At 33.8% G+C, this 25299-nt stretch overlaps 2 protein-coding genes across 6 annotated transcripts in view; both read right to left on the bottom strand.

The window, feature by feature from the left end:
* Positions 1-25299, bottom strand: part of ZDHHC2 (zinc finger DHHC-type palmitoyltransferase 2) — a 721436-nt gene that overhangs the window by 108584 nt on the left and 587553 nt on the right. The window lies entirely within an intron of this gene.
* MICU3 (mitochondrial calcium uptake family member 3) overlaps positions 2053-25299 on the bottom strand; it is a 94742-nt gene continuing 71495 nt past the window's right edge. For 4 of the 5 annotated variants that reach the window (XM_054499614.2, XM_054499616.2, XM_054499615.2 and 1 more), the window contains 6 exons: positions 19633-19733; positions 18859-19030; positions 10232-10340; positions 8139-8296; positions 5944-6012; positions 2053-4413 (listed from right to left, as the gene is read on the bottom strand). In XM_054499614.2, coding sequence (XP_054355589.1) covers positions 5944-6012; positions 8139-8296; positions 10232-10340; positions 18859-19030; positions 19633-19733 — 609 coding nt within the window. In that variant the 3' untranslated portion in view covers positions 2053-4413. The remainder of the gene's footprint in view (positions 4414-5943; positions 6013-8138; positions 8297-10231; positions 10341-18858; positions 19031-19632; positions 19734-25299) is intronic. The other variant, XR_008504284.2, reaches the window with a different exon arrangement.

Below are 25299 nucleotides of genomic sequence, written 5' to 3'. Positions count from 1 at the left end.
CCCAAGTAGGAGGGTACAATAAAGGCGTTTTCAGCATACAAGATCTCAAAATTTACTTACTGTGCAACTTTCTCAGGAAATATGGAGGCTTATGCTCCATTCCAAAAAATAAAAGACAAACAGGATGACCTAGGAGATAGAGAGGGTTAAATACAATCTTGAAGAGAGACAGAGGGGAGATCCTAGAATAACAGCTCTGGGCCAGGCCTAGAGGACAACCATTCTAGATGGGACAGTAGGATGGAAAGCTCCAGCAGGCATTTCTAACATAACAAAACCTTACCTATTACCTTATATATTCAAATATATTAACCATGCATGTATAGTTCTGGTCACCAGTCTGGGAGAAGTTAATTATAACTAAATAAAAGGTAGACAAACAAGCAAACTGAAAAGGACAAAAGTATTAACTCTAGGGAAAGTAAGAAGATGTATAAGGAAGCAAATATAGTAACTGAAGATGACATAATAATTAACTCAGGTTATACTCTATACTGAAAGGATAGTGGAGGGGAAACATGTCTGTGTGTCTTGGAGGGTGACTTGAGTAAGGGAGACAAATCCTTATCTTCCATTGTAGGAAGTCAATAGTTAACAAGCTAAAAATAAGACCAATCAAAAATGTTGATATAAACATATTATCTTGAAATATGAAGGTAGATACCAAAAGAAACTGCCAAAAGATTTGAAAGTGATTGCCTCTGAGAAGCACAAAAGAGGGATGGTGGTTTTTTTTTTTTTTAAAGACTTCAGAGTTGTCTTTTAAAAATATATGCACATAACTTTAATAAAACTAAAACATAGTTCTATGCAATCAGAGTATATTCTAAACACAAACTAGTACAGTACACGTTCTTTCATACCTTACTATGCTCCCATTAAAATATTTTACAGATCATGTCATATAAACATAAGTGGATCTCCTACTTTTTTCAGTTATTATTTTAATAGTTGTATAGTATTTCATTGAATAAATCTATCTATTGACATGCAAATTTACTAACCCATGTATTGGGATATGATAGTCCCACAAGTAAAACTGTGAGATATTTCTCTATTGCCCTCCAAAGATGCTGCCCCCAAACTTACAGCTCACCAGCAACATTCAAGAGTTCTGAATTGCCCCCCACACTCAGTACTATACATTATATAACTATCCTTTCAATGTGCAAGGTGAAAGGATATGTTGTCATTTTAACTTGCATTTCTTTACATTTATTTTTCCAAAAACTGTCTACTCAGTCCATTAAAAAAAGAATCTATCCTCATTCAGATCCCTCTCCATTCTCTTATCTTTTCTATTCTATTTTTTTAAGTACACCTCTCTCTCTTCCTTCACAGTGCTGGACAAAATTTATCCTTCCCAGAAAACTTTCTCTGTGCATGTAGTCACAATTATAGGTATATTCCTCCATTTTTAAGATGTGTGCCAAAAATACTGATTATGCTATATAGAGAATTACAAATAAAGTATTTCACAGAATCTAAGATGCAACATTGCAAGGTGTACCATTATTTTATCAACTACTAAGAAATTAAAAATGCTACCAATTTTTTTACAAACCACAGGGATTTCCTATCACTTAGAATTTTTATTACACTTTCTGAATATTATGGAATTCATATTTTTATATCTTTTGGAAGTAAAATAACTATATTTTAAAAAGTGTTAATTTACTATATGGCCATAAGTAAGTAGGATAATAACTAGTGTATTTTGAAACATTTCTAGGTGTTATCTTAGTAAGATGATACCTACAAAATTAATACTCCATTAAGTCACATATAAACTTTCTGAAAAGTTTTCCAGTACCAATGACCATAGTTCTATAATTGAGGAATTCCTACAATATACTTTGAGAGGCTTTATAGCTCTGAGTTACTTACCCACAAAGGTGTTGATGAGATAAATGTCATTAGCTTGTGTTGCCACAGAAGAGGGAATAAAATCAAAAGAGGTTTAGTAACCCATAAAGATTTCCAAAGTTTGAAGGTTACATTTTCAGAAAGTCATTATTAGTCCACAGATACATATAAAAGCCAAGTACAATGTTTCTTGATTCAAGGGCAGAAATATTTATTTTAAGATAATATAAGAATGTAAGACAGGTTGCTTTGCAATTTATAATAAGAACAGTAAGTTGGAACTTAAGCTAAATAAATTGCTTATTATGAAATGGTTCTGAGAAGTACCATAAACTGTTTAACATGTATGCTTTCTCTAAAAAGTTTAATATGAATTTTATGTATAACTTAATTTTTCCAAAGAACAGTTTATAGAAGGAAACACTGACAATAACAGCATACATGTAGTCAGTACATTATTATTTTCAAACCACTAGCAAATTTTAAATTGATATAAGCAACAATTCAGTGAGATATTTTTATCTCTCATTTTATAGATGATAAAATTCAAGAGTGATAGTATGATGGAAATCACTGTAATTTACCACTTTCTTTTCTATTTTATCAGAATATTTATTTATTCACAATTTAATATTATGTTGCAGCCTTACAAATGTTTTCATCCACTCACTCGGATAAGCAATAAAGAATAAAATAAAGATTGCATATGTACAATGGTATTTTTCCTTGGGAAAATGACAGAATTATAAAGGATTTCAATGGGCTAATTTAATTTTTAATCTATATTTGCAGGATTTGCCATGTATGCAACATAGTATAACTTATAGTCAAGGATTAAAGGAAACTGCATTTTTTTCAATTACTTTAGGTACCAAATCATATTGAGAACATTCAGTGTAAGGTGAAATAGACCTGAGGTATGTTATATGAGTGGGTAGGCATTTTCATTTAGTCAGTCAATTAAATCAACTTTCAAAGCAAGTGAAATTATATTATTATACTATATGGGATCCTTGAACTTATAAATAATATATTTTAAAATTACTGTCATAAATAATATTAGATAAAGAATGTAAAAAGTCTAACATACAAAATCAATGCTAAGAGTAACATTTTCTTGGAAATAACACTACTTTTATAAATAAGCTGATGCAGATCAATTTCACATTTAATAACTTATAAAAACAAAGTCAGTGTTTTCTAGTTTCATAAGCAAAAGCAAAGTAATAGTTGGAGTGTATGTAACCTACTTTAAATATGTCTTAGAAAGGAAGATAAATGAACTTATCTTCCATATGCAATATGTAAATATATTAATTTAGATTAATTGTTCTATTTTTGTGTAGTATCTTTGTATAAACTAAGCATTTTTAATTGAACAGATTTCTATTAAGTATTATCAAATTGCTTCTCTATGTACAAATCTAATTTTGTTGTGATTCAACAGAAAGTTTTTATTTTCCCTTTTAAGACATATTCTTTTGAAATAATAAATTATATTTAAATTATTATTACTGGCTGTTTAGCATCACTTTTCAAGTGGTCCTTTTGCAAGAAACAAAAATATTAGCTTCTACTTAATATATACATCAGTCTTATAAACCATTTTATATTAGTCTTTTACAATACTCATTTGATGCTAGACATATGTTAACAATATGCAGTAAGTTACAGAGTGTAAGACATTATTTTTACTAGTGTTACTAACGTGTACCACCTACGATTAGGAGCAGCTTCATGTTTAAGAAGATAATGACAATGACAATGATTACTGTTACAACAAGTACCACTGCTTCTACTATCAACACATGACTTTTGGGGGAGAAAAATTCTACACTTTAAATTTCTTTACTGTATACATAAAAGAATAACAGACATTCTGTTGACTTTGGCAAATAAACAACAATTTTTAAAAACTTTATACAAGTCAAACAACATATGTTAATAAAGTACTTTTAAAAGTTAAAAGTACATGTAAACAATCGTTTTATATAGTAGCTTAATTTCTATTTGTTTTCAAAATTATCTCAGTGAAATTAAAAACTAGGCAAATAACAGGAATTTAATTCTAAGGGTATTATAAATCTCAAGCAATATTCATCTCTGAAAATAAGTTCACAGTCCAAAATCAAAGAAAATGCGATGTTCATTTTTAGGCGATCAACATTCCATGAGTCATAAATTATTCTGAAATGAGGAAAATTTCTAATGAATAAATAAATAAATAAATAATATTGAAAGTACATTCATATGTAGTCACCGGAAGTATCTATATACTTCTGAAGGGAATGAAAAAGTGCAGAGAGTTCAGCAAATCAAGGCAAAGCTCAACTTGATTTTATATATGTAACAGTTGTAGTACCAAGATGCATTTTATCTGTTTTATGTTTAAGAATTCAGTTCCAGAAAAAATATCAATTTCAAGGCATTCACCTTTTCCTTCATTCTCTACTTCTTCTGACCTCAGACCTGCTTCCACTCTCAAAATTTTGCTTCTTGTTATCTGTCACACAGATAGTAATCCTTTAAACTTTGTTTTAGGAGTATCTAATTAAAAAAAAATAGTAACACAAAAGCAATATTTATTTAGGAGATATCTGAGGTGATAGTGTTAATCAAATATTCTTATAATAATATGAAATGCAAGGAATTCAATAAAAACACCCCACATAAAATATAAGACACAAAGACTTAAAAGCTGAGTGTTTTGTTTAGTAATCTGTGCAATCCTCAGTCTTAGGCTTAGAGAAAGGTAGCCACTTCCAGGTATGGCTCTATGCACTATTACTTAGAATCAATGGTGCCAGTGTGATACTAGAAGTCGGTCGGGAACACTACCTGTGTGGACATACCAGTCAATGGTCCTTCTTTTTTTTAAATGTTTAGTTTAAGAATTTATAAGGCAGTTTAAAATTCCTTAAAATGGAGATTAAGAAGACCTGACTTCTTTTGTTAACTCAGCTACAATGGTTACCACCTTAGATAAGTAAGTAAGCCTGCTTGCCTCTAAACATTTTAGATGAGTATTTTCCAAAATGGGTTTCATAAAACACTAGATCTCAAACCTAATTTGCAAAATGCCGAATACTGCCATTTCCTTTTGGCAAGACAAAATGCATAGTAGCATATTACAATGTAATAAACTCTATGGGGAAGAAACTTATTTAACCATTTTTATTATGATATTTCTTAAACTTGACTAAGCAAATTTTTTTTTTAAGTGTGCATTGATGTGCTGAGGAACCACTTTGGGAAACACCGCTATTTATCTATCTATCTATCTATCTATCTATCTATCTATCTATCTATCTATCTATGCTTCAAGCTTGAGAAAAACAGCAAGAAACATATACATGAATATACTTGCAAGCATTTTTAAACCAACAATAAAATCTCCATTGCAGAAATCTAACTAATAAAAACCCACAACTGACCAAAATTTTATCGCTACAGTTGACTTTTGAAAGAAAAAAGAAAAAAACAAACCCCTTGCTTGGAGATTAGAAACAAGTTTGACACATTTCTTTGGGTTATAAATAATAAAAATGTGATAAGGAATAATAAGATATAATAAATACGAAGTAATAAATGAATAAGATAGAATGAAGCTTAAATTCTGGTTTTCCACTGACTAGCAAGTTATCCTATGCAAGTTACTTGTTAAACATTGATTTTTCTCTGTTGTTAAATGGGATATCTGTGAGAATTAAATGAGATACTACCTGTGGAAGAACACTTAATATAGTGCCAGACAACTAAAATAACTAAACAAATAAGCTGTTATTTTTTGTGGATGCTCAGAATCATGATCCTAAAAAACAGTAACAAATATTCTTTGGGTGCTAATTATCCTATATTATAAAAGTCCAATTTTGATTTATTACATTGTGTCTGCTCACATACAAAACTTCAGGTTTAACGTAAAATTTTTCAAGCAAGATACTCTAATGACTTAAAAATTAAAAATAAATTAGATAATTCTATTTCTTTCGGCTATTTTCTAAATGTTATAACAGAAAAATAAATTATGATCCCTATTGTTACTGAACAAATTTAGACAAATAGAAGCTAACATACTTATCTGCTATGAAGTTCTTTCTTCAGGCAGGATTTGAAAGTGGGGTACTTCTGGACTGTTTTATAACCCTGTAAAACAGAAGAGCAAAGTGTGCAAATGTACAGAAAGACAAATACAGCATGATTTCACTTACATGTGGAATCTAAAAAGTCAAACTCATAGAAGTGGAGAGTAGAATGTTAGTTACCAGAGGCTGGAGGGCTGGGGGACTGCGGAGGAAAGGGGGAAACTGACCAAAGGATACAAAGTTCCAGTTAGACAGGAAGAATATGATTTTGAGATCTATTGTGCAGTAAGGTGACCATAGTTAGTAATCATGTATTTCATATTTCAAAAACGCTTTTAAAAATTACATTTAAAATGTTCTCACAATAAAATGTGAGCTGATAGATTTCTTAATAAGTTTGATATAATCATTCCACTATATATATATCAAAATATCACATTTACCCCATAAATACGTATTTGTAAGCTATTATTTGTCGATTAAAAATAAAAATTTAAAAAAGTGCAAACGTAAATAAAATGCTAAAGGCCACAGGTATGTAATAAATAAAAATGAAAACCTAACACTTAAGAGAGCAATACAGTGTCAAACGTTTCTAGCGTACTTTATATTTAATTTGATCTTGCTACTCTAAAATTTTTGAGGCAAAATAAATGATTTTCAATGTATGTTGTTTCAAGTACTTCTGGCATCATCTAAAATGTTAACAACTAACCACCAGGTGGCAGTTAAGTACACAGCATCTTTACTCAAGTAGCTTGGACTTTAAAGTCATTAAAAATCTTTAAAAATACTGTCTCAGATAAATCTTGAGGTTTTGGATATATAACTTTTTCTCTTTTAAAATGTATAATACTGGCCAGGTACGTAATCCCAGCTGTAATCCCAGCACTTGGGAGGCCAGCACTTGGGAGGCCAGGGCGAGAGGATTACTTGAGGTCAGGAGTTTGAGACCATCCTGGCCAACATGGCAAAACCCTGTCTCTGCTAAAAATACAAAAAATTACCCGGGCACGGTGGTGCACACCTGTAATCCCAGCCACTCAGGAGGCTGAGGCAAGGGAATCTCTTGAACCCGGGAGGCAGAGGTTGCAGTGGGCTGAGATCGCGCCACTGCACTCCAGCCTGGGCAACAGAGCAAGACTCCCATCTCAAAAAAAAAAAAAAAAGGATAAAACTTAGGGATATTCTTGCAAGAGGGAAGATTGAATATTCTAGCTCTTAATTTTAACAGAACATTTTTTTCTCTTTTTCTATTTGTGGCACATCCATAATATGTTAGATATGTACACATTTATTGATTCATACTATATTTCTAGCTTTAAAACATGTTTCTTGGGGGAAAAAAATCACTGAATTTCTGGTAATTATTTTTTACTGTAAGATTTCGATAAACAAAAAAAATTTTTAACTTATTTTTCATATTAAAAAGTACTGATTATGCAGTAACATAAGAGCATCAAGTTACCTAGAGGAAATCTGTGTCATCTAAAATGAGAAATAGTGGCCAGGTGTTGTGGTTCATTCCTGTAATCTTAGCACTTTGGGAGGTCAAGGCAGGAGGACTGCTTGAGCCCAGGAGTTCAACGTCAGCCTGGGCAACAGAGTGACCTCGTTGCTACTAAAAAAAATTATAAATTAGCCAGGCATGGTGGCATGCACCTATAGTCCCAGTTACTTGGGAGGCTGAGGCAGGAAGCTCACTTGAGCCCAGGAGTTCAAGGCTGCAGTGAGCTGTGATCATGCTACTGCACTCCAGCTTGGGTGGCAGAGCGAGACCCTGTCTCTAAAAGAATAAATAAAATTAAATTAAAATAAAATAAAGTGACAAATAGTGATATTTATTTGTATAGTAACAAGTCCGAAAAGCTAATATGCAGACTAAATGTTTCGAAAATATTTGGCAACATTTTTCTTCCACAAACGAGGATGAAGACATTAGATTAATTGAATATGAAAATAAATTATTATAAGGTCAAACTGATTTCACATTTTTTAAAAAGCATTCTCTTTTATCACCTCAAATTGTTTTTTAAGGGAAGTAAGGCCTATGATTTTTTCTTTTCAAATAAAGCATTCATGTTTATATCCTTAAGAAATTAAGATAAATTATTTCTCAACTTAGATGGATTGATTTCCCTCAGACTTTAAAAAGGATATCAATAGGTTTAAAATGTGTAGGTTTACCCGGAATCCTCTATGGAGTCTGTCTTTCATAATTCCAATAAATTCTTTATAACTTAATTGATCATCTTTGTCAACATCAAAAATCTTGAAGACAGTATTCACTAAATGTGGTGAAAGTTTGAGTCCAGTAGCTACATAGACGGCACGTTTAAATTCATCTAGATAAATGTTACATAGAAAAAGAATAGACTTATTATTTTTATAATATGTGTTAATTACTAGAAAGGTTGTCAAAGAATTTGTTTTCTAAATGTGAATCATGATCTTATGCAACATGGCTTTCCATTAATCATGCTGTCTTTTAGGTAATAAACATTTTTGTGGTTTAAATGAAAAGAGCCAAGCAACAGCTGTATCTTAGGTTAATAATGCATTCACATTCGATGAATGTTTAATGAGCACCTACTATCAGTGACAGATACTTTAGAAGTTAGTAAGATGAATAGGTTTTCAAGAAACTTACGGTTCAGATGGGAAATGAGACCCCTGCCCAAATAATCATTACACAGGGCCACACAAAAAGTACCAATAAAGTGCTATGAGAATCTGGAGATGAGTGATCGCTTCTGTGTGTAGTGTGGAGCAGGGATAAGGGAGAGAAAGGCAGTGGTTAGGAAAAGGATGTGATTTGGTCTTTGAGCTGAACACAAAAGGACAATTTCAGCTTACAGATATGACAGAAATGGCAGATGAGATGACATGAATGAACCAAGGCAGGCGGGGAGGTGGGAGGGCATGAAGCACATTCAGAAAACAGGGAGTCTGGTCTGGGTGGAGCCGGGGACATCTAGGATCTCAAGAAACTCTGCACAGGGACTTTGAGGCAGGGAACCAGAACATTCTTCAATAGGCAATTGGAAAACTTAAGAGTTTCCCATTGCAGATGTGTCATAGAAAAGTTAATGTTTTAAGAAAGATTATTCTGTCAGGTGTGTAGGAAACATCAAAGAGGAAAGCAGCTAGTAGCAGGATTGTCCCTTTGGTGGCTACTACAATATTCCTTTTAAGAGGTAATAACCTGAATAAAGATACTTGTGATGGCAAAAAGAGATGGACGTATTTCTAGTGCCTGCAAGACAGGTGACACCATCAATTTTTTTCATTTCCCAGTTCTAAAAAACAAACAACTTTTCTATTCTGAACCCAGTAACCAGATATTGATTTGTCTCTTTGCACGTTGATGAGATTTATCACAGCAGTAAAGGCTAGTCTGTAGAGGCAGAGTTGCCAAAGGTTTTGGCTTTAAAACACTAAAATGGGTTGAGAATATGCCATATTTGAATATCTAGACTACAGAAAGGGTAAAATATAAAATTTTTCAGGTTTCTCTTATTCAATGAATAAATGAATAAAGCCACATAATGAAATCAGTATCTATGTTTTTGGGAAAGAGAAATTATCATCAGCACTTAGGGACTGCAGTTTGGCTTCTCTCTAGAACATAATAATAAAAAAAAGACTGTCCTCTGGGGTTTAAGCTTGTGCATTAACATAGATTATGGCAGAGACAGGTAAAATCACCTTAAAGACAAACAAGTCCCCATATGGCAAGAATTTTTAAAAAGGACATGGCCGTGACGGGAGGGAAGGTGATCACAGCCACAGGATCCTAGGAAAAGGGCTTGGGCTTCTTAGTCCACCTACAGCCAAAGACAGCTGAGGACACCAGCATTCTGAATTCTATGACCACTGTATTTGTTTGAAAATTATGCAAAACTGATACTCAATTTTACAGGTTAGTGGGTTAATGTAAGTCCATGGCTAAGAGGTGGCTCTGCTGAGAAAATTCCAGTTTCTGAGTCAGCAGGTGTTAAATTAGTAAAATAAAATACCATCCTGTGAGAACAGGGCATGACCAGCTGCTTCCTCCACAGGTAGACACAAGTCCCTCAACGCCACCCGGTGGCTATGAGGTTTCTTCCCTCACGGCTGTTTTCCGACAAGCACCAGAACTGACTTGTCACTGAACGTATACACCGGACGTTCACACAAGCTGATGCATGATATGTCACATTTAATTAACTGGTTGCCAAAATCTATAGAGACAATGTAGTATTACTTCTTGCTTTTAATTTTTGTAGATGATTACTTACCTTGCCCTATAGAACGACTTGCAAAGTTATACATATTCAGGGCTATTGCAAAGTCTTCTAGGTTGTTTAAAAACTGGAAAAATGACCTGAATTCATCAAATGTGATGCCCTATATTGGGAAAGGAAATGAAAATACATTTAGTATTGCCAAATTTATTAAAATCAGTATCTACACATAAGAGAAAAAAACAGATTAAGCATTTGCAATGTATCTTGTAAGTAAACATTTCCAGGGCACATTTTGACGTTGTTCTCCAAATGGAATGTAAAATTCACTCAGACTTACTTTCACTGGGTAGTGCTGCCTGCTAGTTACAATAGTGCTGCCTGCTATTAGAATAATAGGTAAAAGTATTTTTTAAACACTGTCGTGTCAGCACAAAATTCCAAAAAAAAAGCTCCAATAAAAAAGAATTAAAAAGTTTCAATTTTGAAAATCCTCTATTTTATGCCTGATTTTTTTTTAACCCTGTAAGGTAAATATGATAATAAAGAAAAAAACAGAAAAAAAAAAAGCCATAAAAAAGTTTCCCCTGCACATGTATTCCTCAAATGTAATTCAGCATCAGCATTAGATCATGAATGTCTTTATAATGACAATGCAAAATCAAAGTGCTGACTCCATGTCAACGCAGTGTATTCACACTTGTTCCTGTCACTATAGCACTGCCAGGGCAGTGGCAGGAAGTGCAGTGACCTCAGAGGTACAGTTCTGGGTGCCTCCACACTGGGCTGGTGTGGGATCATGTAAAGGACTGGTGGTCAGGGTGGCCTCTTCTGGAATGTCATGTGTATAAACTGCAATTATTGCCACTGCTGTTACTTCAGTTGAATAGGGAAAGTCTTTGAAATAAGTACAATGTATCTTAGAGCATATACATTTGGACAAGAGGAGCTGCAGTTAGTTAATGTGTTCTCCTCAGCAAATTAACATAATTAAGAAAGAGAACAGAGAGAAGAGCAGAAGGCCGAGTTGAGGCCTAACAAATTCTTATTTAATACAAGGGTGAGAGGAAGGGACACTAACTGAGGCCGTGTTGGAAGACCAGGGAAAGAACCACAGGGATCTAGTTTCATATAAGCCAGCTACTGATTAGATCAAATGATTTATTACCCAAACACTCAGCTTTTGATATATGTTACTCCAATTACAACTCATCTTTTACTTGCAATGGGAGAATCCTTACTGTCTTTTCTCCTCACATTTTTTACTTTCCTTTCCTTATATTGATCATTTATGACCATTCCAATCTTGGATCCTGCTTTGTGACCCTATCCCACCCATCACGTTTTCTGTAGAAGGCTGTTTGAATCAGTTAGGAGGACTGCACCAGAAAAGGTTTGTCGTGATGTGGAGAGCTTGTTGCCAAAAAAACTGGTCACTGCTGTGGTTCTGCACCAGTTTATGCTGCAACCTGCTGCCATAACAGCAGTGTCTGGGTGACAGGCTACTGTTAGTAGGAGTAAAACACACGAGGATGGAATATTTTTAAGTAAAGGGAAAACAAAAATATCAATATATTGGGGGGCAGGCATGAAATTAAGAAATACATTTAAAAATGACAGACTATAATGTTCAACATCTCAACTTTTAGATTTTTCAACACATGGTTCTCATGTTTGGAAAGAGGTCAAATTCAGAACATACAATCATTCTTTTGTGTAGATTAAACACTTTGTATTTAGAAATATAAAATTATAAAATAACAAATGGGCCATGTATTTTGATGGAGATAATTAAAGCAATGTTTCTTAATGGCCAAGAGGGACAGACAGTCTGAGAGAGGGGCAGACAAAAGGGGTGTGGCCATTTCTTCACTCTACCATCCTCACCCTCAGAATCACTACTGGAATAAACCATCAGGACTTGAATGGAATTTGTCTTAATTGTTAGAAATAAGGTGAAAAGAAGTAGCTTACATGCTAACAGAAATAAAAGAATGATAACTGAAAAGCTGAAAGCATCAAAAAATACATGCACTGAGAGTACAGGAATAAACTCAAATATTTATGGTCAACTGACTTTCAATAAGGATGTTGATATGGTTTGGCTCTGTGTCCCCACCCAAATCTCATCTCAAATTGCAATCCCCATGTGTCCAGGGAGGGAGGGACCTATAATCCCCCCATGTTGAGGGAGGGAAGTGACTGGATTATGGGGGCAGTTCACCCCATGCTGTTCTCATGATAGTGAATTCTCATGAGATCTGATGGTTTTATAAATGGCAGTTTTTCCTGTGTGTTCTTTCTCTCCTGCCGCCTTGTGACGAAGGTACTTGCTTCTTCTTTGCCTTCCACCATGATTGTAAGTTTTCTGAGGCCTCCCCAGCCATGTAGAACTGGGTCAATTAAACCTCTTTCCTTTACAAATTACCCAGTCTCAGGCATCTCTTTATAGCAGTGTGAAAATGAACTAATATAGATATCAATACCATTTATTGGGGAAGGAATTGTTTCTTCAATAAATGGTGCTATGACAACTGGATATCCACATGCAAAAGAAAGAAGCTAGACCCTAACTTCATACCATTTATAAAAACTAATTCAAAACAGATCAAAGTTCTAAATTTAATAGTTAAAGCTAGTAGAGTTACAAAATAACCAGACAAAACTTCATGACCTTGAATTGCCAACAACTGCTTAGACACCAAACACATAAGGAACAAAATAAAAATAGATAAATTAGACTTCATCAAACTAAAAGCATGTGCATTAAAGAACACTATCAAAATTAGCTGGGTGTGGTAGCATGGGACTGTACTCCTAGCTACTTGGGAAGCTGAGGCAGGAGGATCACTTGAGCCCAGGAGTTTGATGTTGCAGTAAGTATGATCGTGCCACTGCACTCCTGCCTGGGTAAGAGTGAGACCCTGTCTGTAGGAAAAAATTAAAGAAAAATAATAAATAAAAATAAAGTGAAAAGACAATCCACAAAATGGGAGAAGATAGTTGCAAATAATATATCTGATAAGGCTCTAGAATCCAGTTTATATAAAGAACATGTACAAAGCAGTAACAAAAAGATAAACAACCTAATTTAAAAATGGGCAAAGGACTTGAAAAATCATTTCTCCAAAGAAATGGCCAATAAGCATATAAAAAGATGCTGAATATAATTACTCCCCAGGGAAATACAAATCAAAACTACATGTACACATATATTCATAGCAGCACTACTGACAACAGCCAAAGGCAGAAATAGCCCAAATGTCTATGGAAGGATGAATGGATAAACAAATTGTGGTATGTACATAAAATGGACTATTATTATTATTCAGCCATAGCAAAGAATGAAATACTGATACATACTACAATGTGGATGAACCTAAAAAACACTATGAGACCAGTTATGGTGACTCACCCCTGTGATCCCACTATACTTTGGGAGGTTGAAGTGGGAGGATCACTTGAAGTCAGGAGTTTGAGACAAGCCTAGGCAAAACAAACAAACAAAAAAAAACCCTGTCTCTACCCCCCCCCCCCCCCAAAAAAAATAGCCAGGCACAGTGGGACATGCCTATAGTTCCAGCTCCCTGGGAGGCTAAGGTGGGAGAATCACTTGAGCCAAGGAGTTTGGGGCTGCAGTGAGCTATGGTTGCACCACTGCACTCCAGCCTGGGTGGCAGAGAAAGACTCCATTTCTTAAAAGAAATAAATTTAAGTGAATAATAAAAATACTACGAAAGAACCCAAACAAAAAGGTTACATGCTATATGATTCCACTGAAATTAAATATTAGAATAAGCAAATCCACAGAGATAGAAAGCAGAGTGATGGTTGCCAGGGACTGAGGAGAGAAGGAAACGGGAAGGGACTGCATCATAGGTACGGGGCTTACTTTTGGTATGAGGAAAATGGTTTAGAAGTAGAAAGAGGTGGCAGTTGCACAATATTGTGAATTCACTAAATCTCACTGAATTATTCAGTTTAAAATGGTTAATTTTTTGTTATACAAATTTTACCTCAATAAAATAAACAACAAAAGACTAGGAAGAGGAAAAGACTAACTCGAAAAATCCAAACAAATCATTACAATATAGTATTGACTAAATACACACAGACGTTCAGAAAACATGGTCTTATGAGGCTTTCAAGTGTATATAAGCCATGTTTGTTTTCAGCACAAAATTCATGCTGATCCCATAAATTATGCCACAATATATACTGTTCCAAGTTTATTGGTAACTGATGTAAATGGCAACTATATAATAACTTTTAGAAATATAAGTGAGTTTAAAAGGTTAGGAGAAATAAATCCAAACTCCAAAATTTACTGGCTGAATGACCTAAGGTAAGCCACTTAAATCTTTCTGAATATCCATTTCCTTAAAGCTTAATAACAATAATTATACTACTTTCTTGTTAACATTTGCATTACATGGTTAGTATGAGAAGCCATCTTTCCATCCCTTCTGGTCACTATCTACATTATCTCCTAGATAAGTCTACCTAGTCCCATGGCATTTTAAAATTTTTTAAATTATTTATTTAATATGACAATATATTCACTTGTTCAAAGTTCAAAAGGCCCAAAGATTGTATAGCACAAAATCTCCCTTCTACCCTTCGCCATGTAGTTTCCTTCCTTAGAAGAACCAATTTCTAGTCCTGTGAATCCTTCCAGAGTTAGCATAAGCTTTTTATACTCTACAAATGGCTCTAAATCATGCCCTTTGCACACTTAGTATATCCTGGAGATAGTTCTACACTAGTAAAGAATTTTTTTGATCTCTTTTCAGCTGCACCTTATTCTATTCTATAGATATATCATGATATATTTGATCAGCGACTTACTGAAAGACATTTAGGCATTTCCAGCCTGTTGCTATTACAAACAACATTATAATGAGTAACCTTGTACATGTGCCATTTCATCATGAGTGAATATATCTGTAGGTAAAATTCATAAAACAAAAAAGCTTCAAGTTCTACATTTTAAAATACCATCTATCCATCAATTAACAGGAGTTCAACATAATATATATATTTGCATACATATACATAAAATATATTTGTGTTAGGAATTAAGCAAATTATACAGTATGTTAGAATATGATAATGCTATCGAAATAAAAACAGATTAAGGTAGGAAGGAATAAGGAAAGCCAGAAGAGGGAGTATCATTTATATAATAGGTTATATATTATTCATATAATAGGCTATTATTTATATATTAGATTAGAAAGGGTAGGCATCATTGAGAAATAGCATAACGAGCCATGTGGCTATTAAGGGAAGAACATTCTCGTCAGAGAGGACAACATATACAAAGCCCTAAGACAGAAGATTTGAAAAACAGTAAAGAGTTTCTGTGGTTGGTGCAGAGTGAGCGAGGAGGATCAGAATATAGGAAGTGAGGTCAAACGTAATGAGGGAGCAGTGTGTGTAGGAGCCACTGTAAGGAAGAATGGCACTCTTACTGTGGTATGATCGAAATCACAGTCAAAAGCATTTCTGTGAATGCTAAATGCAGAACAGATTGCAGGGAGGCAAAGTTGGAAGCAGAAGGATGATCTGGGAGGAAATTCCAACAATCCAGGCAAGACAGAATGGTTACTTGGATGGTAGCAGTGGAGGTGGCTAGGAGTGGTTAAATTCTTATACGGGTAGTATCAATAGGATTTGTTGATAGACTGATTGTATGTAGAATGTGAAAAGAGGGAGTCCAAAATTTTGGCCACAAGAACTAAGAAGAACCAAGGTCCTATGAACTGAAACAGGGAAGACGGTTTGCGGAACAAGTTTTATGGAATGACCAGGAGTTCAGGTTTGCAACCATTAAGTTTGAGACATCTATTGGATCTTCAAGTGGAGATGCTGAGTAGGCAGTACATTGTAAAAGCCTGAAATTCAGGGGAGAAGTTTAAGCTGCGGACAGTGTGGAGGTTTATACACTAATGACTAATCAGTAGTCCTGACTGCACCCTTGACTGCTAGATTCACATATCCAACTTGCCTGCTTAGTTTTTCATTTAGATAACTATTAGGAATCTAAAATATGACTGGTTCCTAGTAAAACTCTTGATTCCCTCCTAACCCTAAATTCATGGTTTTGCTTAGCTCAGCAAATGGCATTGTTTCAGTTTGTGGTTCAAGCCAAAGCCCTAGGAGTTCCTGATTCCTTTTTCTCTTATAATGAAATATCCATGAACAGGTACTATCAGCTCTACTTTTTAAATGATCCAATCAATATCTGACCCCTTTCCCCTACTCTTACCCTGGTCCAAGCCATGCTTATCTATTGCCTGGGCACCTATAACAGTATCTTAACCTGTCTCTTCCTTTCAAAGCCAGGCCACCTAAAATCTATTCTGTTATGTAGCAGCCAAGATATCTTTTGAAACATGAATCAGATATCTGGCGCATGAATTAGACCACATCTGAGTGTCACAGTTGATTGTCAATACTTGTTGAATATTTGCTGAATGAGCATCATGCCTATGCAAAGCAAGGTTCACAGACCTTTTCTGTAAAGGGCCAGAGAGTCAATATTTTCATTTTTACTGGCTACATGGTCTCTGTTGCCTCAACTTTACCATTTTAGTGCAAAAACAGCGGCAGACAGTATATTAAATAAATGAGCATGGCTGTGTTCCAATAAAATTTTACTTACAAAAATAGGTGGGGTAGTTTGCTGACTCCTGCTTTAAAGTTTAAATACTATAGTGGCTTCCCATCACTCTTACAGTCACTATTTGAATAACTAAACTTCTTACCTTAGCCTACACAGTCTTAAAAGATTTGACCCACATCCACCTCTCCTTACTCATCTCCTACAATTTTCCTGTCCACTTACTTTACCTTTTGGCATTTTCTCAAATAAACTAAGCTTTTCTGTCCTCAGGCCCTTGGCATTTGCTGTTACCTCTGTCTCGAAGACTTTACCCAGAACTTTGCATAGCTCATTCTTCACAGTCTCTCCCCAGAAGTTACCTCTTCACTCTTCAGCAAAGCTCTTCCTAACAGTCTACTTTCTTTTCCAGTCCCCATGACTCTTGCTCCCTTTCATAACATTTATCGGTATCTGAAAGTATGTCTTTTTTTACTTGTTTGTCTCTCCACTAAGATATATTTCCATGAGAGAAGGATTTTGCTTATGTTGCCACTTTAACCCCAGTGGTTGGAATAAAGCCAAGTAAATAGCAGATGCTCAATAAATATCTGCTAGGTAAACAAATGAAAATGAAAGTAATTTAGAAATGTAAAGTGCTATTCAAATATTAGTAGCTGTTATTCTTCTGGAGAGAAGGAGATGAGAGATGGAAGGAAGGGGAAGAGTTAAGTAGGTGGAAGGAAGGGAAAGACATAAGTAGAGTGTGGTAAGAATATCACTGGCTTAGAAAGCCTTGGATTTGAATCCTTGGACAAGGGTCTAAGTATCTGAAAGCCTCAACTTCCACTATTCTAAAAGAAAGATGCGAAATAAAGTTGTCAAGCCTGGAAGGTTGCTCTGAGGATTGATGAGGTAATGTAGAAAAAAAAAAAAATCAATGAGAATCAATTAATTTTGGTTCACGTGCAAATTTTTCCATTTCTACAAGTAATCATTTGTGGTGCTTAAGATACCTCTAGAAATTGGAATTTTTCAGAAACTGAATTTAACTTTAAAAAACTTAACCTTTTAAGTTACAGATTTTAATATTTTCATTTAATAAAAGCAAAAAAAAAAACAGATTCAAGTCCCTAAGTAATACCCCAATAGCTGGAAAAACTGCACTACTAGGGTAGTACAATTTTCCATATTTATTTTTAGGGAAGTACCTATGAATTGGAAAAATTCCGTTTAACATGGAAAACAGACAAAAAGTACTCTAATTCGGAGATATCGTAAACTGATTGCCAAATGCATCAAGTCTTTTTTTTTTCATTCCTTAGGGGAAATGGAGAATTGTTAACATTGTCACAGTGTATCCATTCTAAACAAAGTCAAACTATTTGCAAGTTTTTCTTGGATGACTAACCTGATCCTTGTCTAAACACAAATAGAAGGCAATATATCTAAAACATCCCACGCTTGAAGAGGTACTTGTAACACTAGTTCTATTTGGTTGCAATGATGCATTCAAATACCACTAGATAATGCAACTGTTCAGAAGCACTGACAACACATTTGTTACTAAACAAATAGGCAATCAGTTGTCCCAGGTTCTTAACCATTCATGCCATCCAAACTCTTTGAAAAACTTCACTTGAGCTGATGATAAGATCACTCACTCATCAATGGTGGTCTTCAAATGACCTTTTATTAAGGGTGTTACGGAGAGGAATAGAGTGTGACAGAAATGATGTCAACATAAACTGTTTTTCATGAGGTGATGTTTAGGTAGTAGTCAAAGCATACAGCTAAGTGGAATTCTCCTGAAAAATGATATTGTTAATTTGAATAAAACAATTGCTAGCAGACTAAAGGAGTTTCGAAATACCTAAGAAAAATGTGGATATCTACCCAGAATATACAATTAATTTATTTTAAAAGTATAGCCAGAGCATTTAGGACACAGAATGAAATACATCCAAGATATCTTTTAATCCACAGAGAAGCAAAAGAACTAATAAAAAGGCCATGTGTTTTATAGGCACATATTACAAAACAGTAACATAACCAACTAAATATGAGGATTAGATACCTTTTCTTCAGGTATACTGTAACGCACATTTTCTAAAAATACTGATGTATTTTCCACATTTGTATATCGTAAAAGAATATGAGCAAAATCTTCCTCACTGATGGTATTCATTCCATTTGAGTAGGAAAGGAATTCTATTTCTAGAACTTCTGTTTGGAGATTATCCATGAATCTATGACAAAAATGTAATAAAGAAGGAAAAAGATAAGTAAAGAGTAATGGTAACAGGAGATGATCAAATACTCACTGTCCTAGAAAAGGTTACATGGAAATAATTGTATGATGACTCAAAGATTAATAAAGTTCCTCCCTGTAAATGAGAATGAAAAGAGCACACAATCTGTGAGGCTTTATCACTTAATGACTGTAGCACCCGGGGCAAATAACCTAGCCTTTCAGGGGTTTAGTTTCCTCATCTATAACATGGGGATAACAAAAGTACCTTGCAGAATAGCAATGATACTTAAACTACTTGTTACTATCACTGCAGCTTATTGAGACAAGGAATTGGCAACATACTTTCTTCTGAATATACAGGAGATAACAATCCAGATATCTGGAATTTAAAAAAAACATTCAGTAACTTCCTGTTATAATTATCAATATAACCACTGGTATGCAGGTACTGATAAATGTGGGTATTTATTATACAGAGGATCTTATTTAAAATTAAAGTAACAAAGAGGTGAGTATTGCTGTACTAGACAATTTCTAAAGATCCTTCTGATTTCAGTAGGCTAATAATTTTTAATAAAAATATAAAAATAAGCTCACCTATAAAAATCTTCAAAGTTGAGCTCAGCTTTTCCTTTCTTTCCAAAAAAGTGTACAAGAAGTGTAGTATCTGTTACTAAACTTGTGATGTCATCAGCACGCTTAAAAAAAAATCACAATTTAAAAGTTAGCTTCAATAAAAAAAAACAGAATAGGGATACCCAATATTTCCCAAAGAATTTTGTTATCAACATACAAACATCAAGAATGTAAATATATTAATATTAGAATGAAAAACACAGGCATATTAATACATGCAATTATAGTTAAAATAAAGCTCACATTTTAATAATAGAACTTTGAATGGAACTGATCTTTGTACTCAAAAATTTTTGAAGATATGATTTAAGAAATGTTTAATCTCAAATTATGCATACAGGATTCTATCTTTTAAATTATCCAAAATAATTGAAATCCTTTAATAATCATCTAAATATTCTATTTTTATTCAAGTAATTAGTTTGGATTTTCCTAATCAATCTGAAAAATCTGTTTTTTCAAATGATGTTCCAAAGAGGTAACCTCTGCAGATATATTGAATAAATGGAGCTGACAAAAGAATGGTCCCAAGCTTCACAAAACAGCTTCCTTTAACCATTGTATTCCACAATTATGATACTTTAAATGGATACTGTATTTGGAAAGAGAGAAACTAAAGTAATAATATGACCTTGAAAATTTATATGATCTATCATTTTTTCAGTCTTACATAACATGTCAAATGGATAAAAAATTAATTCCAGAGATTTTTCCTTTCCCACTCAACTTAATAAACTAAGTTCTAAGTATTTTCTTAAAACTGCTTGGTTATAGTCCTTATAAAGTATAATGGCCTATGAAAATCATCCACCTTCCTTTAATATAACTTTATAGATCTTCCTTTTCTCTCCTTCCCTTCCTTCCTTCTCCAGTTGGCCATTAACTCATTTCATAAACTCAGGTACAAAAAGCATAAAATTCAAAGGATTGTAACTCTCCTATACATCATCCTAGGAAATGTGAAAAAAAAGAGTTTAAATAATCCTATTTTTTATTGAAGAAAAATAGCTGTAGATAGGCACATAGTTTTTAACTTTTTGTCCAGAACCATTATAGTACTCCATAGAAAACATAAGACAGAAAACAAATACTTCTCTACAAAGGATCAGTCTTCTGTGGTTGCTGACCGAAAGTCTCATTCACCCATATACTAAATTTTCATATTCCTTTGATTCCTCATAGCCCTCTTCCTAATCTTTGATAAAGATGGCAATTTTGTCCTTCATAACATTTGTTAAATCTTTATTTCCTTTCTCCATGGACCAAATCTTCTTCTCTTTTAATGATTAACATGGAGTAACAGAGACCACATCTGATTTCCCCTGCACATGGCCCCTTTTAATGCATTAAAATCTGTTTCTAAAGTGACTAATTATTCACATGTCTTAAAAACTCCAGCATGTAGGGTCATCTGTACTTTAAATTATCTAAAATTGGTGACATTCTTTAGTAATCGACTAAATATTCTATTTACATTTAAGTAATTTAGTAGATTTTCCTAATCATATCCAGCATATAACCTCGTCATTGTTTGGTAGATCTCTACTACTACTTCTCAGTTTACCTTGTTGAGAAATCCCAAGAATTCTCCACAGCCGGAATACCTGAGAAGTTGTCTACAATAAAACCAACTTCTTTGAGGATTTGATAGTGGTTTGATCTGTTTGCCGGGAGGAAAAAAAATACAGCCAGGTAGCCAAGTGTCACATACTATGTTTTAAATGCATCTTCTTGAATAAGCTTCTTATGAAACTTGAGGGATATTAGTGGTACCAGTCTTTTGGGGCTCCATAAGTGAGGGGAGACTAGTATAATTAGAGTAGCTCTCAAAGGCATTACTGTCTCCAGAACTTTAAGTTGAAGAGGCAGCCTGCTCTAATAGAACAAGATTTAAAATTAGAAGACCTGGGTCACTGACTTTTTTTTACCTTCAGCTTTCTTATCTATAAAATGGGAATAATCCTAACCATAACAACAATTTTGAGGATAAAGTTAAAATATAAGCAAAAAATGTTCTTATTAGTAGTCATAAGATGCAAATAACTTTTGGGAAAAAAGAAATCTGGTATTAATTATAGGCACTCTTTTTGTGATTTAATAGAGTCTAGCTTAATAAATTTATTATCTTATTATTATCAGCTTAAATTAGTAGTAGGAGGAAATATTTCAGAGGTTACAGCATGCTCGAGTGGAGCATAAGAGTAGAGGCGCCTCTGTCTGGAAGCTAGAGGAATGGGGTGGGAGGAAAGGAGACAGAGTAGATCAGAAGGGGGAAATGTTGTTTTTGAAAAAGTTGCTTACTTCACAAATAGCCAGTATTGTGGTGAGCAAATAAGATGAGTTTAAGAGTCAGATTGCTGACTTTGAATGCAGGGACTTGTGATTATTTAAGTGACCTTAGAGAAGTTAATCTCTCGAGGATATTACTATCTTAAGGAATAATAATAGTATCTATCCCAAAGGGTTGCGGTAAGGATAACACATTTAAATCATTTAGCCCTCTGACTAGTGTACTGTAAATGCTCAGTAAGTGTTAGCTGTTATTATGTATTTTTGTCAAATTTATTTCAGGACACTGAAAAGGGACTAGACAAGACAGAAAAGAATGTTGAATCTCAATGAAAAAAAGACTTTTACATCATACACTCTTACTTCTTTTTTGCTGTTGAAATTACATATTATATACATCTGGAAAAAAAGCCTTAAAATGAATGAGTGGTTACAGGAACACCAAAAGTTTAGTGAATTCAGATAACATAATTAAGGAATGTTTTCTTACAGTGTGGGATGTCCTTTTCAAGAAACAGTATACTAAAATAAGATGGCTTTGTCTTATGCAGTTTTTAAATAATGACCTCATTCAGCCAGTTTTTCTCATGCCCACTGATCAGAGCAGATCTTCATTTAACAGTCTTTCAGCATCAAAATCTTATGAGATGTATGTTGCACTTATCCAGATAATCCAGATCCAATGAGGCATAAGTAACAGTGACATCAGAGAAACGAAAATGAAAATGGGGAAAACTTTTCCCCCATTCAGTGAAACAGAGAACTGCTCAGTCACTGAAAACTATACCAGTGTCCTTGGGATCCTAACAGTGTTATGTAACTTACATCACCCAAGGATTAAGAGAAGAATAGAGACTTTATCCCTGTGAGTCTTGTGCTCATTGTTAAAATAAAATGAACTCGGGTGTTTTCATAACAAAGGGAGAAAAAGCCACCAAAGAACCCCATGGGTCATTTATTCAAAGGACATTATCTTACTTTGTTTTGATTACAAACTATTTAAAATGATTTCATCAAAAATAAAATAAATAAACTTGCATGAAATATAAATATATCAAACTATTAAAGGGTTTAAAAATATTATTTTAACATATTTTTATTGATTATAATGTGATAATAACCCTATGAGGTATCCAAGGGCTGGAGGAAATCTTCAAACTTTTGATTTTGTTAATAAAGTTTTTGAACAATCCATTGAAATTTACCAAGAATATGTAATTTAAAGCAAATTTAAAGCAAAATTTTACATTTCATCTGCAGAACTCAAAACAGAGTTTATAATTTTGACACTGACAGACTATATTCAACAGTTGCACAATATACTCATCATACTGCACTAAGAATTTATTAGATATGATTTTGGTTAGAAAGTAGTCTTAGCTCTGATATTCAAATTTTCATTATATGGTTTCACAATAATTGGAGACACAGAGTTTTACTGTAATTTTAAAAATCTATGGTTAGAAACAGCTCCAGACTAGAATATGAGGGGCTAATACCCAATTTCCCTATAATAAACAGAGATTTTATCTCAATAATTACATATTAAATATATAATAAAGAAATACAAATAACAAATAGATTTCCAAACCTTCTTTCTGAACCAATATGAATCCTGAAATACTAATACTATAAACAATTCTGTATTCCACTGGTATTCAAAGTAACCTATAAGGATTTATATAATTAGTTGTAACTGAACTGTAGTTAATTCTCAATTATTATTCTAATGTGGAGGGTAGTAACAGATAATCCCCAAGTAATTATTTTACTTTGGAACACGATATAAGTTTTGTTTTCTTTTCCTCTTTTTCCTTTCTTTATTGTCTCCATCAGATTTACTTTCATGAAATTTGATTCAATTCATTCATTAATTTAGCAGCTTCGGATCAGAGTGTGGATTAATTACAGCCAATAGTGTGCTGGCAAACTGAGTTGTTCAGGAAAAAAAAAAAAAAGGCTGATTTGTAATGTTGGCCAGTTCTGTGGTATTCATACTCCTATCACAGCCACTTTCAAGTAACAAAGGGGGTGTCACAGAATGTTGAGTTGGGAAGAGGTGTGCAGAATTAATTAGCTCTAGGAAGCTGTAAAAGCCCACAGCTCCAGCCTATTTACCACAGAACCATATACATTTTCCAAAGATCTTACACAAATCATATAATTCTCTGAGTACACAGGAACTGACTGGTTTTCTGATATTAAACTTACCAAGATTTAAATTAAATTCAACATCTAATTAGCAGATTTTGTCTAACTGAGAATGTCTACCAGAGTTAAATGGGATGAAGATAGTTGGAGGCTGGAAGGTGGATACTCTAGTATGGGGAGAGACAACAATGATATGACTGTTGATTTGAAGCATGGAAGCTAGGACACAGTTGACTTGTAGGGACTCTAAGAGTCCCAGTTGCTCTTATTTTTAAGCACTGACTACTACAATGTGCCTACATAATGATTACAAAATAAAGTGCTTCTAAAATATCTGTAAATGGAACATCTGCCACTTCATACCTAAACATGGCTCATATTGAAAAGGTAATTTTAAAAGGTAATTGTTGGTCATAATTACATCACATTTATATATCACAGACATATTAAACATAGGACAAAATACTTGAATTGCTTTGGGACTTTAAAATTGAGCAAGGGTGACAAAATTAACATTTTCAAGTGTTTGCCCTAGTCTAGATATGTCAATGGAGTAACATTGATTTATCACAACTGATTCCAGTTTACTTCTCCAGATATTTTTAGGTGTAACTTAAAAGTTAAATTTAAAGTTTAGAAAAAGAAATGAGAAGCCCACTTTAAAGAGAAAGAGATAATGAAAAATAAATCTCAGTATTTATTGAAAAGTCTTTTCTGGTAAGACCGCTAGCTGCCTCTAATAAAGTTCTTAGGAAAAATTCTTAATAAGAAACACAAAACAGTGTTTCTAAGATATGGCCCATGTTGAAAAACCAGAAATCCCTACTGACAGTGGCATAAGAATAGGATAATGGAAGCAGTCTACTCCGATGCAGCAGTACGATGCAGATCTGTAACAAATTCATAAACAGTAATAGAACTGAAAGATGGTCAGTCTGCTTTTTATTTTCACTATGCACTGGCAATCTTAATGTCAAGGTAAAATATTCCTCCCTTCCTTGACTGGCTGTTCCTACCATAACTTCTCAAACTCCCATACCCCAGGCCCTTGGTAAGCCACTCACTATCAATACTAGGAAATTTGTTTAAATCTAACATAACTCTGAAGAGTCAGGTAACTTTTACTGGGGGAAACATTTCAGCATTTCATGTAACATGGTAAATTGTAAGCTTAAAAGATTCAGTGAA

Source organism: Pongo pygmaeus, chromosome 7, assembly GCF_028885625.2.
Source record: "Pongo pygmaeus isolate AG05252 chromosome 7, NHGRI_mPonPyg2-v2.0_pri, whole genome shotgun sequence".
Classification (NCBI taxonomy): domain Eukaryota; kingdom Metazoa; phylum Chordata; class Mammalia; order Primates; family Hominidae; genus Pongo; species Pongo pygmaeus.
This window is presented reverse-complemented; position numbering and strand designations above follow the sequence as displayed.